The 14,217-nt window shown below is 45.6% G+C and overlaps 1 protein-coding gene across 3 annotated transcripts in view; it reads left to right on the forward strand.

The window, feature by feature from the left end:
• Nbas (NBAS subunit of NRZ tethering complex) overlaps window positions 1–14,217 on the forward strand; it is a 234,933-nt gene that overhangs the window by 167,587 nt on the left and 53,129 nt on the right. For all 3 annotated transcript variants that reach the window (XM_033756036.1, XM_033756035.1, XM_010629031.3), the window contains exons 43-44: window positions 3,995–4,245; window positions 5,387–5,721. In XM_033756036.1, the coding sequence (XP_033611927.1) occupies window positions 3,995–4,245; window positions 5,387–5,721 (586 nt within the window). The remainder of the gene's footprint in view (window positions 1–3,994; window positions 4,246–5,386; window positions 5,722–14,217) is intronic.

Consider the following 14,217-nt stretch of genomic DNA (forward strand, 5'->3'; position numbering starts at 1 on the left):
ACTGCTCTAAGACAACTATTTTCATCCAGTTTCCAGAACTGCTCTGAGATTAAAGGAAGTATACAAAACAACTGACATGCAGTGGGTGCTCAAAAAACAGCAACAAGAAGGAATCTACTATTAATTCTGGGAACATACCAGACCTGGAAACTCGTTTTAAGAGCAGTATTGCACATTTGACTTTTGAACGGTTATTTTTCAAGTCAGTGTAGATGTCAATTATTGTTTTATGAGAACTGAATGGATGATCATAAGTGTTCAAGAATGATGCCTATTACTGGTCTCGTGCTGTGGTGTTCCTTAAACTGTTTCATGTTAGAGATGTGATAGGAACCCATGTGAGCCAGTCAGAGTTGACAGTGTATGGCAAATTAAAAGTCTTAAGGGGATGGGGCTGCTCTTCCAGCGGAGGTAACACCTATCCGTGTGGCCTTCAGTGTCAGTACCCTGCTCATCAGTAAGCATCCTGGAAGGAACTCCTGGGTGTCCAACTCCACACTGCTCATCACTGATTCTTCACCACCTGTTCAGGTGACCTGGAACATTAATTGAGTTCTGCCTGCCCAGGTTTTCCCTGAGTGGGCACAGGTTGCCATCAGGTGGTGTGGAGGAGCTGTCATTAGACGCAGACTAGCACTTTCCTGCAGCCTCCCTTCCCTTGTGAAGTGGGGGTTTTTCCCAGGTGTCACCGGTCCTGCTCTCAGGGTGGGTCTGGGGGCCCGCGGGTGTCAGGCCACAGACAAAAGCTCGGCTTCAGGGGTTGGGGAGCAGAGGCCAAAAGCAGAACCCGAAAGACCCCACTTGACTGTCTCCACCTCTTTCTTCTTAGGGATTTTTGTCTGCACTTCAGCTTCCTTCAGAGAATAAAAATTAGACCTTCTGCAGAGGGTTATGAGAAAGACTGAGTGAGGCAGTAGAATTGGCAGACGTGCTGGCAGCTACCTTGGGTTTTATTTGTGTCCTTTCGCCTTCTTGCTCTCCCTCCAGCCTCTCCCTCTCCCTTCTCTTCCTTTGTTCTGCCCCATCTGTCTCCCCTGATGAGTATCCCTTTCCCTCAGGTAATGGAATTATACTACTACTCAAGCTTAGAGGGAGTGAAGAAAAATGTATTTAAATAAATTTGTTTTCTTCTACAAATATAAGACCTTCAGATGCATGCTGTTCTTGAATTGCCTTTTGGGGGGCAAGTGGCAACTTGAAACTATGGCAGAATGCCTTCAGTGAGGATTAGTACAATAATTTATTCCTTGTACATGGAGTATAGCTAATGCTGCCTTAGTCATCTCAGAAAGCAAAATATGCCCCATACTTATAAGCTTCGTTACAGCTAAAACTGGGTTCAGAAAAAAAAAAGTGCTTAAACTGTTTTTAAGGGTAATCATTAATATGATTAGTGAAAAGCCCACATCAGTTTCATGGTTTTTCTTCCTGTTCTCTTGCTTATCCTGAAGAGAAGATAGCAACTTCTTTCGTGGAAACTATTAAAATGGATTATTGATCATGGGCATCTATAAAAGATCTGAGCTCATTGTAATTTACTGAAGAGGGAGGTTGGGGTATTTATCATGTGCTGGCAAAGGAACTGCAGTCCTGACAAGATAATTAGGTAAAATTGCACACAAGGCAACCTGCATTGAAGGCGCAGAAGAGTGAGTGGGTGGGCAGAGGAGAAAGTAATGTTGATGGAGAGAGAATGGATTTAGAATTAATTCAAACACAGATAAACTAAATAAACTATTATTATTTAGCTACTGTCCACTTTATAGATGAGCCTGTCTTGAATACTGTGTTTATCAGTGTTAGGGATAAAGCACAACAGGAGTGCTCTCATGGATTATTGCCATCAGGGAAGAGCTGATACTCGGGTTACAGAAAGAATCCTGACTTTGAGGACGGTGGCAGTGGTGCTTGACCTCCAGGAATCCACGGTCACTCTGGGCAGTGGTGAACAGATGTGCTCTCGAGTCCAGGCAGGCGTGGGGTTTGGACGAAGGTAGGGCCCTAACCCTCTCCATGGCAGCTGCTGTCTGCATCCTGATAACTCCCCGGTGTTAACTTACAGGTGTCCTCACCATCTGCTAAGTGCAAATTTGTTCTCCATCATCCCTTCTCTTCTTTGTCAATACAAATCAGCTTCCTGGGGTGACACAGCTTATTCTTTAGCCCCCCCCACCATGCTTTCCACCTCATTTGGCAGAAAGTCAGGACACTGTGTGCACTGGACACTTGGGAAATGATCATGATACCAGGAGCAGTGGCAGGACCCAGGGGGTTTTCTCGTCAGCCAGCTGTTTATGCCCAGAGTCCTCACACGGGCTGGTGCTTTCTTGTCTTGGTGCTTTTGTTTGAGTTATTTCTGTTCCATTCCTCTCTGCGTTGCCAAACTCGAGTTCTTTTCATTAAGCCTTCTGTTGTCACCGATTGCCACCTCCTCTGAAGCCATAGCTTTTCTCAATCCCACTGTTAACTGGAGCACAGTTTTGTGTCCTTTGTCAGCCTGTGCCATTGATTTGCACTGTTATTTAATTCCCAGTATTTATAATGCAACTGAATTTTTCAAACCTAGATATAAGTCCTATGCTGTAAATCTTTATGTCCTTGCCAGAGCGGGCACCTTGAGTACAGAGGGCACTTGATTCTTTTGCTTATCTGCCCATCTATGGCATTCATAAGGCATGGACTGAGTGCTTCCTGTGTATTGTGCCCTGGGTCTTGGTGTGGAGAAACTGAAGGTAAAGAGGATGTAATATGGTCTGTGCCATCAAGCAGCCCTGGTCTAGTGAGGGAGCAGACAGGTGATCAGTACTGAAAATAGGATATGAGCACCAGGTGCTGGTAGCTCAGAAAGGGGCAGTCGGGGAAATTTTTGTAGACATGGGACATATTTATATAAATAAGTGTTTGAACTGTTTTAGCAGAAAAGAAATATTTCTCTTAAAGTGAAAGTAAAAAGACTGTTTTTAGCGAAACCTGATATTTTGACTCTATAGTAGTCCATTTTATACTATTATTAATTACACTCATAAAAAATTTAAAACAATTGATATCAACTTTACAAGAACATGCCTTTTGGCACTTTCTGAAAATAGTAATCCCTGGAGACGAGGTATCTATCCTGGTTCACTGGCACTGCTTTTAAACCCTGGGAAACAGAACCTCGGTACCCTGAGGTCTCTCTTGCCACCACACTCCCTGTGGCTTGCCTGGAAGTGCTATTTCCGGTGGTGTGGAGGGTGGCCCGGGGGGCGGGGCTAGGGAACTCATTCTGTCCCTGAGATACAGAGCCAAAAATCCACTCTTTCCCTCCCTCTGCAAAATCTTGTCAGACTAATCAGTCAAACAAAAATAACTTCATTTCTTTTGACCTCAATTAGATTAACCTTAAGTGCCTCTTTTTAAAAATTATGTTACAGAGACATTAAGTTACATGAAAATACAGGATACATCTTTGAGTCACGTGGCATTAAATAGATCATTCAAGTAAAAGTACAGTTACTTCCTCTTTCCTGTTTTACTTGAACACAGTATATAAAATTGGAGTCTATTGAATATCAATGCAAGACCCTTGGATGTTAAACTTATTCCTAAAAGTGTGGGCCTTTCTCCCCCTCCCTGTCTCCTGAGTTCCAGGAATAACGAGGTTTGTGCACAGCACTTCTGTACAGAGGCGAGTTTACAGTTTTCTCGTGATGTGAGGAAGTGACTCAGAGCAGGAGCCTGAAGCCTGAAGCCTGGGCTTGCTTCCCTGTTGGGCACCTTGGACAGCACCACAGCTGCAGGAAGCCAGGCTTTTGCAGACCCAGCAGGGCCACATTTGCTGTGGGCACAGGGCATGCCTTTGTGTAGGCTTCCTGTGTCTTGGCAGTTCTGTGTCTTTGATTAGGCACGAAGAAGGACCTGTAAGAACTAACCATTCTTCCTGGGTGAACAAAACAAGCGGGCCATGTCATTGAGGCCCCAGCCCTCACACAAGCCCTCTGGCTCTTCCTTGCAGTTTGTCCACTGCAGAAATTGAGCAGCGGGCCCAGGCCCTTCACCTCTTTGAGACTCTGAAGACAGATCCTAAAGCCTTTCACAGGCACATGGCCAAGTACATCTACCCCTCCATTGGTGGCCTTGACCACGAGAGGCTTCTGTATTATTTCACCCTCCTGGACAGCTGTGGCTGCACGAACTTTGGGAACCCAGCCATGAAGCCCGATACCCACATTAGGCTGCTGAAGAAGTTTAAAGTCGTTGCAGCAGGTAAGCGCTTGTGTCCCTGGCTGAACACACCCTTTTCAGCTCCATCTAGGGATTATTGTCCTGTCCAGTCAGGCTCGGACACTGGCTGAGAGAGACCTGAAACCGAGGGTCGTAAAGGTGATCAACTTGAGCTTCATCCTTCAACCTCTTCATGTACAGCCGAGGGGATTTAATACCCAGCAAATTAAGATGCCTATTGAGAGTCACGCAATGACTTCTGGAGATTTGGTACGAAAATCTACCTGTCCACAAATTTTTTCCTACTCCTGTGTCTTATATCCTATATCTGAGGTGTGACCTAAAAATACAGCGAATGTGTACATTTTAAAACTTATTACAGTAAAAGACACATTGCCAAGAAAGGTGGGATAAATGTGTCTCGGCAAGGGGCACTGTGTATTTTGAGGGGATTGGTGGCAATGTCTTTTTTTATAATTGTTTAAACACTCTCCTTATTTATATGTTTACACACACATACACATGTATATATTTGACACATGTCTGAGACATTTAGCAAGAGGCCATTTGGCAGAATTTCACTTCAGTGGAACCTATTTAAAATATGTATACAGACTTTCATCTTGCGTAGTTGTGGAAATCTTTAGAATGGTGTCCTTATTCTCATAACTAAGAATTTAAGCTCACTAGTACCCCTCGTATCTCTTGGATGCTTTATACCTGTGTGACACTTTCCAGGCTGCCCATCTGCTAGTCACAGCATTTATGAGAGCTCACTTCAGTTGATCAGTCATTTACTGAGTAAAAGGAGTGAGGTTGACTCCCTGCCTTCCAACAGTGGGAGAAGTGCCAGACGAGTAGCAAGGAATATAATGCAGTTTGGCAGATGAACCCATGAGCTGTGAGGGGCAAGGAGGCCAGGAGATGCTGCCTTCTGGAGGGTGCAGATGAGGAAACTGAGGCACAGGTGTGCCTGACCTGCCCAGGCTTGCACAGCTGAGGCAGTGCCACACAGGGATGAGAACTCAGGCCTTCAGCCCTTCTGGGTGAAGCCCAGACTGTGCAGGAGTTGGCAGGTGTTTTCACTCGGCCGTACGGAGGGCCTGTGTGTGCTGCAAAGTATCTGAGTGTGCACATTGGAACAAGCCACTCACTGCCTTCTTCTTCCCTTTCTTCCCGCTAGGACTTAATTACAAAAAGCTGACAGACGGAAGCACGAGTCCTCTTGAAGCCTTGGAGCCGGTTCTCTCAAGTCAGAATATCTTACCCATTTCTAAACTCGCACCCAAAATCCTTGGGAAGGACGGAGGGACACTCTCTGCGAGCTCACTGTACACCATCTGGCTGCAGAAGCTGTTCTGGACGGGGGACCCTCACCTGCTCAAGCAGGTCCCCGCATCCGCCCCAGATTGGCTTTGCGCCTATGATGTCTGCGTGAAGTACTTCGATCGTCTGCACCCGGGTGACCTCATCACGGTGCTGGATGCAGTTACGTTTTCTACAGAAGCTGTGACCAAGGTAACTTCAAAACTTCTGAGTTTAAAGTAGATCAGGTCCTTTAGAAGAAGTGAAAATTGCTCTTGGATCTTACAGATATGTTTTGGTTTCTTTTCTTGATGTGGAAAATAGTTACAATTGACTTTAATTTATTATTTCTTATTTCTTGCTAAGCACAAGGTGTCCCAGTTGGGAAATCATTTTCCTGTATTACAGATGTACAAACAGTAGAACTCAGATTTGCCTGGGCTGATTTACATGTACAAGTTCTAACAATACATCATATAATGGAAACTACACCAGGCATTCTTTCCAGTTGTCAGTGTCAGGAAACTCCACTGCCAAGCCCAATTCCCCTCGCTCAGAACCCAGGCTAACACCTCTGGCTGAGTGAAATTTTCCCATCACACCAGTTTGTCTGAGGGCTGGGGATGCAGTTCAGTGCAGCGCATGCTTCCCACACCCACGCCTGGGGTGGCCCCGGGACTGGAAACGAACCTATGGAGGCTATGCTGTGAAAGACGTGGCTGTGAGATCATCCGCAGGAGTGTATGCCACGTGTGCCAGGGCTCTGTGCCATGCTGAGCCCTTCACTCCATTCTAACATCTGCTCTCAGACCCTCAGCAATGTGCAGTTTCACTCGGAACAGATGATATAAGAGCGGGAGACATGGGGCACACCTATCACCCCAGCACTCAGGAGGCTGAGGCAGGAGGAATGACTGAGTTCAAGGCCATCCTGGACTACCTAGAGAGACCCTCCTGTCTCAAAAACAAAAAACAACCAAAAATAATTGGAGCACGTTCTCATCACCTAAACTAATCACCTTCTACTTTCAAGATGTCACCAGCCGCCTGTAAAGAGGCGGTGTAGTTGGCTGTGTTCATAGTTTCATTCTGCTAAAGAAAAGATGATCAGCTGATACAGTCTGTTAATTATTGTTTTTTCTTGTAGCTCAATAGAATAATCTGAGTGTAGACATTTCTTTAGACTACGCTCAGAAGCTGGTGGGAGCTGGTTTTCCCTCCGTCGGGTAAATTATAAAGAGGTGAATCAGTTATATTCAAAATTAATTTTATACCTTTATCATTTTACTAATAGAGAAGCTTTTTATTTTCTGATCAGAGAGAGAAGTACAAAGTTTAAATAAACTCCATGTTTGAAACCACACGGTGGGGAGAGGGAGTGCAGCTGGATTTGCCCGAGTTTGCAGAAATCCAGATGTTCTCTCAGCTGGCACGTGATGTTAAATGTGAAAGAAGTGTGTTCTATTTATGCTCTGTGTGCAGTCTTCAAATGTATCTCCACATGGAATTCAGAACCAGATTTCTAGAAAGACCTGGAAGCTTTTCTATTTGTTGTATCTATACTGTTTTTAAAACAGTAAGCAGGGCCAGGGATTTAGCTCAGAGATTCTGCTGCCTGCCTTGCAAGCACAAGGTCCCGAGTTTGATCTCCAGTACCAAACAAACTAGTGAAAAAACAGTAAACAGTTGTTCAGGTAAAAGCTTTCAGAGAGGAGCACCCCAAAGCCTGAGCTCAGTGCAGGGTGGTCACACACACCAAGGGGCTCTGCATTTGTGGTGCTGGCTGCTCATGTGACATCTGCGTAGCAAATTCTGGGGCAGATATCCACAAAGGGTCCGGTGTGGGCCATTCGGAGGCTGCATTTGCATGATGCCTGTGGTGGTGAATGTGCAGAGGGGAAGGGACACCCATGGTTACAGGGCGTTTAGCTGAAAATCTCAGGTGCTCTATTTGGCTGAGTCTGATTCAAGCTGCTCTCCTGTTGCTTGTCCAGTTCTGCAGGTAGAAAGTTTTCATAGATGGGGCCAAGGGAACCCAGAGACATGGAGGAAGATGCAAGGTCCCAGCTGGGGCCCAGCACGGCATGGTCAGGAAAGGGAGAGCGCGTGTGGCCCTAGCCTTCATTCGCAGACGCAGCTGCATCTGTAGAGAAATGCATGGAAATTACTCCTGTTGCTTAGGAAATGTGGGATTGGCCAGAACCCTTCTCTGAAAATCTCAGAAGCTCTGGTGTCTCACTTGCTGCTCCCCAACTGCAGTGGGTCGGGTTCCCCACTTGCCTCCCAGCCCCCACCCCTCATCATCCCAGCGGACAGTAAGTCTCTGCTCCTGATGAGGACCTGCTGGCTCTTCTGAGTTGGAGCAGAAAACTGACTTTTCTCTCCCTCCCTTCCTCCCTTCTCCTCTCTCACTTTTTGATTTTTCGCTCTGGATCTATGGAAAGAGCACAGGGCATTTCTGTTTCATATTATGACTGCTCAGAATCTGAATTTTCCTCCTTCCTTTTTGAGGTGGCTCTTGCTGTGTTGCCCTGGCTGGCCTTGAACTCATGATGCTCCCACTTCGACCTCCCAAATGGCTGGGATGACAAGTGTGCACCAGCACGACCACATCGTTTCTGCCCTTATCCTAGTACTAGTGCTTCTGACATAAAAAAAATCTGGAAGAGTCCATTTGACAGCCATAATTTGACGAAAAATGAAATTTACCTCTCAAGGGCTGTACTGTAACCATAACATCTGGGTCCGTACAGCACTAACACTTTTCTAACTAAGGATAGTGACTGTATCTTTCACCATAATGATTAATCATTGTCTGAGGCCTATGTACATGTGTTTAGGTAAAGTATATTACCAGATTCCTTGAAATGATAGGTGCCTTTTTAAAAAATTACGTTTGCAGTTTTGCAGCACTGGTGATTGAATCCAGGGAACACTAAGCTATATCCCCAGGGGCCCCTCCCCTTTTAAATGCATTTATTGACTTTCTCCTGATGACTGTGAGATGGTGTCTTGCTGACCTGCCTAGGCTGGCGTCAGGTTTGTAATACTCCTCCTGCAGCTGCTGTGACTACAGCCTGAGCCCCCACACTGGGCTTGCCACCTGACTGTGTCATGCATGAATCAAGTGCGTTTTACACAGCTTCAGATTGAGTCATGAAATATTCAGGCTTAGCTCTATAGGAGGCATCAGGCTATAAAGATAAGCTTGTAAGGGACATAAAATGAGGGTTCTAAAAAAATTGACAGTAAAATAATTTTTAGATTATTATACTCGGAAAGTACATTCTCCATGAAACTGGGATTTTAAAAAAGACAACAGGAACCAACATTTATTAAAACTTTACTGTGTATGTATTTGTTAGAAACAATATTTATTCAAAGCTTATTGTGTGTGTGGCTGGCACAGTGCCTCATCCCATGGTCAGGAAAAGAGAGAAAGAGGTCGGGCTCCCACAGCCCCCTTCAGGGCAGGACCCCAGGGTTCCCCTTGGAGCCTCCATCACCTCCCATGCGGCCATGTGGGCTTTGTCATTGTTTTGATTGAAGTACATGAACTTCCTGTCTAGGCTGACTAAGACAGGAGGTTGGGGAAGGGAGAGATAGTTTACTAGCCTATAATTTGAGGGGTGCTTTGACACTACGCTGAAACTCAAAAAGTTCTTAGATATGAGTTGCAGTGTGGAATCTAGAAAAATATATTGAGCCTTTTGTTTCCTGTTACATTGAAATCGTTGGTCTAGAATTATTTGAATGGACCTTTTACCTAGGTATGGTTCTGTCATAACTACTTAGCTGTGCATATGTTTGGAGATGCCCCTTCACTGAGGCATGAAGGCTATCCAGATGTTGCAATGCTGCGTTATACAATACACAAGCCCCATTCATTAAGGCGAGCAGTAGTCTCAGAAGTCTTTACCTGTCTGATGCTGTCAGACTCACAGTGGCAGATGCAAAATTCTTGTTTTTTCTTGAAAGCACACAGTTTGTTACTGATGGCAGAGACTGAGCCCCTGCTTTCCTGAGGTGACAGGCTGACTTTGTTCGTGTTGGAGAGTTTGTCTGCCAAGCACCCCAGCCCCACAGACCTACTGGGTTTGTTGGTTGCTCTTTGAAGCCAAAATGATGCTGTGTGCAAGCAACATCTACTTCAGCTCAATTTAAATAATTGCACAGATCCATTTTCCTGGTCTGTATGAGTGAAGTACTTTATCCATACATCTCCTTACTTCACTGAGAATATTAGAAACACTACACCCAGGTAGTGCGATTTAACACAATTAAACATTTTTATTCTTTCGCAGGAACATTCTTGTGAAAATGACAGTGAAGAATATAAATATAAAGAGTACAAATCAAACAATAGAAATGCTATGGCTTGTATCAACCCCCCTCCCAAAGCCTCATGCAGTCATAGCGGGGCCTTTCGGGCATGGCTGGATGTAGGTGTGTGATGCTGGGATCAAGGATATGATCCTGGGATTGACTCACGATGCAATGCTAGGATTAAGGATGCTGTACCCTGGGTGTGAGTGCCACCAGCCCTAAGGGTGGGTAGTTAGATGTGATACAAGGGACAGAAAGAGGGTTGCTGCTTGTCATTTGTTGCTTGCTGCTTTGCTATCTTCTGCCCGCCATGAATTGTTTCTACTCTGCGATACCCCTCTGCTATGTATGACATCCTGCCTTGGAGCCCCCTGATTATGGGCTGAAACTTCTACAAACTGTGAGCCAGATAAACTTTCCTCCTCTGACTTTGGGTGTCAGGTATTTTATCTCAGCAATGAGAAAAGTAACTAATGCAATAAATAAAATTTGTTTGGTCTGTGCTGAGCACCCAGTTTCCCCTCTGTTGCTTTCCCCCTCAGCCCATGTTAACATAGTAAAAAAAAGGTAAATGACAGCCTAGCATTCTTCTGAAATCAGATGTGACCTTGCAGACCTCTTGCAGGAATCTTGAGACACTTGTAGTTTATGGACCACAGTGCCATCAGAGGTTCTGATTTCTAAAACCACATCCACAATGGATCCCTACCTAAAAGATCATTCCCCATAAATTATTAAGAGTGAGTAATACAGATATGTCCAGCAAGTGCAGAAGTAGTAATCTTCAAATTTTAATTTCTTACTGGATGAATTTCTGACCTGCTTTCTCTGTGTAGAAGAGTTATGCATAGTTTGAAAATGGAAGGTGAAATATATACATATTACTTTATACCAACCTTTGATTTCATTAACTGAGCAATAGGCAGCCTTTTTTCTTTCTGTAAATTTTAGCCTTTAACTTTTAAAATTTACACATTATGCATCATCATCATGGTTGTCTTTTATTATTAATCAAGATTGGTGACAGTTGTGGTCTCAGCTACTTGGAAGGCTGAGGCAGGAGGATCACAAGTTCAAGGTCAGCCTGGGCAACTTATTGAGACCCTGTCTCAAAACAAGTTTTAGAAAGGGATGAGGACCATAGCACAGCCCTGGGTTCCATCCCCAGTATCACAAAACAAAACTAAAAGCCCTGAAGATTAGTAGGGAGTTCTCTGAGAGAAGACTAAGCCAGGGAGGAGGCATGGAGGGCCACCCAGCTCTGAAGGGTGCTCTCGAGCCTGGCGTCCCCTGCTCTGATTCCAGGCCTTATGTGGTGGGGTGTAAGGGTGATCGAGGTGGGATGAGTACCCGTGGCACACCGTGAGGAATGCTGCGGGGAGCTGGAGTGGGAAGTGTGGCCTGGTCTGCAGCCCCGGGCTTCCTGCATGCTCACACACGTGTGACCCCCAACAGCCGACAGTGGCTGAGGTCACTCCTGGGGTGGATGGCAGGATCCTGACAGGGAGCACCCACAGAACACATGGCTGTACAGCTCCTTCCTCAAGTTTTCTGTCCTAATTAGAGCAAGAATTTTCTCTTCTGAAGGAAAAGTGAGGAGTGGTGAGTTTTGGTTCCCTTGACTCTTGCCAGCCTGCACCTGTCAGAACCTTGTTCCCTGTCCTTCCACTTCTTGGGCCATGAGGCCTCCCTGCCAGTGCTGTGGGGGTCCCCGTGGACCACTGGGGCAGGGCAGCCTCGGCTTCGGCGAGCTCTGAAGAGCCATTTAGCACACAGTCTAAACAGTCTCCTGACTCTCTGTACTCCACTCAGAGTTCATTCTCTTTCCAGATTTTGCCCAATTACATTGATAATTAAAAATCATCAGGTGTTATGCAGTGAGTTTAGAGTAGAACTATGCCAAGTTCTACAGGTCAGCACCTTTGTAGTGCTCCAAATTTTATTTCCCATTATTAAATTCTCCAGGAGAAATTAACATCATAAAAATCAAATCCTTTTGCCCTTTTAGTTAAAGTTCAGTTAAATAAAAATCCAAAATGTGTAAGTTCAACAACTGTAAGGCACGTGGACCCTCCTTCCTGGTGTCTGTTCCATTTTAGGTGCTCTGGTTCGGGTGTCTGGGGACAGTTTCTTTTGGCAGCAAACACCTCCTTTCACTTGAGTAGTGTAATGCTCCAGCAAATCTGAAGTTAAATTAATCTCATATGCAGTTTTTCATCATGCTTAAAGATTCCCAAAGAATCACAGGGAAAATGAAAATGTGTCAGATCAGTTTCATACCCATGCAATTTAGGAAGCTCGAGCCAGTCACCAGCTCTGAGATGCTAACCTAGCAACAGCAGTGTCCTGTTCATTCAGTTTCTCTGCATAGCAGTAGCATGCAAGAGCCCACAGAATGGCTCAGCATGAGAGGGCAGGAGAATCAGCAGGGAAAATACTACTGGGTGCAGTGTTGCCAGGATGTCTGTTCAAGCTGATTATCCAGAAGTTGCTTGGGAGCCTCCACCAAGCGGTAGTGTGATAAAAAAATAGGATGAAGGTTTAACTTTTAAAAAATGTATTATAGTAGCCCTGTGACACCACGGCTGAATATGCTGTAGGAGGCGGGGCCTGGTTGAAGGTGGTCGCTAGGGTGTGACCAGGATAGGTTGTGTTCTTGTCCTGGCTCCTCCTCTCTCTGTCTCTCTGGCTCTCCCTCTCGTTCTCTTGCTTCACTCTCTAGCTCTTGCTCTCTCCTTCCCTCCCTCCTTCCCTCCCCCTCTGTCCCTCCCTCTATCCCCCTCTGTCCCTCCCTCCTTCCCTCCCTCCCCCCCTTTTCTTCTCTCCCTCTCTCCCTTTCCTTCCCATCCAGTCACCATGGCTGCCATGCTGCTTCCACCTGGGAGCAACCCCCCTCTCCCCCCCTCCTCCCCTCCCTCCCTCCCTTTTCTTCTCTCCCTCTCTCCCTTTCCTTCCCATCCAGTCACCATGGCTGCCATGCTGCTTCCACCTGGGAGCCAGCTGACCATGGACTGGACCCTGTGGAACCATTAGCCAAAAATGAACTTCTTTTCCTTCAAGTTGTGGGCAGTGGGTGTTTGTCCTAGCAATGAGAAAGTGACTAAGACACACCCTCCATAGGTCTTTCAGCTGAAACCAGTGTAGTTGCTTCTGAAAGCTGCGACTGTAGGCACCTAGAGAACACCACTACCTCTGCTTTGTGCTTCTGACTCTTATGTTTGTGCCATTTCCATGGAGGTAGAAATATTTCTGTCATGTCTTTCGGTTTTGATGAGGAGAGAGCAATAGAAAACATTTGATCTTTCTCTGTCTGCAGTCTGTCAGCAGGTAGAGGGACAAGATGGATGGAAGTCAAACTTTCCACTTCATTGCTGGTAGGATGGAGGGGAGAGTGTGCATCAGCCTCCCTCGCCCTGCTATGCCCCATGCTAGGCTGTCTGCAGCCTGCCCAGTACCAGTCAGGCCCGCAGCATGTGCATGCTCAGAGGGGTGGCCCCTTTTTCCTCATGGCCATGGGTTAAGTTAGCTAAGCACGGTGCTGCACACCCATAATTTCAGCTCACGGAGGCTGAGGTAGGAGGTTGTCAAATTTGAGCCCAGCATGGGCCATTTAGTGACTTAGTGACCCTGTCTCAAAATTTAAAAATGCAAAGGAATGTCGATCTCTAGTCTCCATTCAGTCTTCCTGTACCTCTGAGCTGGATGAATGTTCCCGAAGTGTTCACTGAGAACTTTTTCATTGCCATCACTCTATCGCTGTAAACAGGTCAAGGATTGCAGGGTCCTTGCCTGTGAGAAGCTCGTGATTTATAGAGGGTTATGACTCAGTCTTCCTGTACCTCTGAGCTGGATGAATGTTCCCGAAGTGTTCACTGAGGATTTTTCATTGCCATCACTCTATCGCCGTAAACAGGTCAAGGATTGCAGGGTCCTTGCCTGTGAGAAGCTCGTGATTTATAGAGGGTTATGAGCTATAACTTAATAGAAAAAGTACACTTAACGGTACTCTTTGTGTGTAAAAAAGAATCAACAGTATTTATTGAATGCACTTCATGTTCCAGGCATCTATTTGTTAGTTATTTTATTGAATAATGATGATCTCAAAGCTTTTAAATGTGCGAGGCCTGCTCCTCCCACTGTCCTTCTGCTAGCTTGTGTCTTACTGCACTTGTAAGAATTGCTCTGCACTCCTAGCCCTGACCGTATCTGTTTTCTGGGAGCTGCTTCCTTCTGTCTTGCAAGGTGAGAGTTTTAGCTCGGCAAACATATCCTATCTTGACAAAACTATAAATGACCAAGAGCTGGGGGTAAGCATAGAAGAGCAAATCTAAAAGGATTCATTTCCCCAGTATGACTGTCAAAGGCATAGAATAAGTGGGCCAG

The sequence above is a fragment of the Fukomys damarensis genome, unplaced genomic scaffold, assembly GCF_012274545.1.
Source record: "Fukomys damarensis isolate Sample0158 unplaced genomic scaffold, DMR_v1.0_HiC HiC_scaffold_25, whole genome shotgun sequence".
NCBI classification, from domain to species: Eukaryota; Metazoa; Chordata; class Mammalia; order Rodentia; family Bathyergidae; genus Fukomys; species Fukomys damarensis.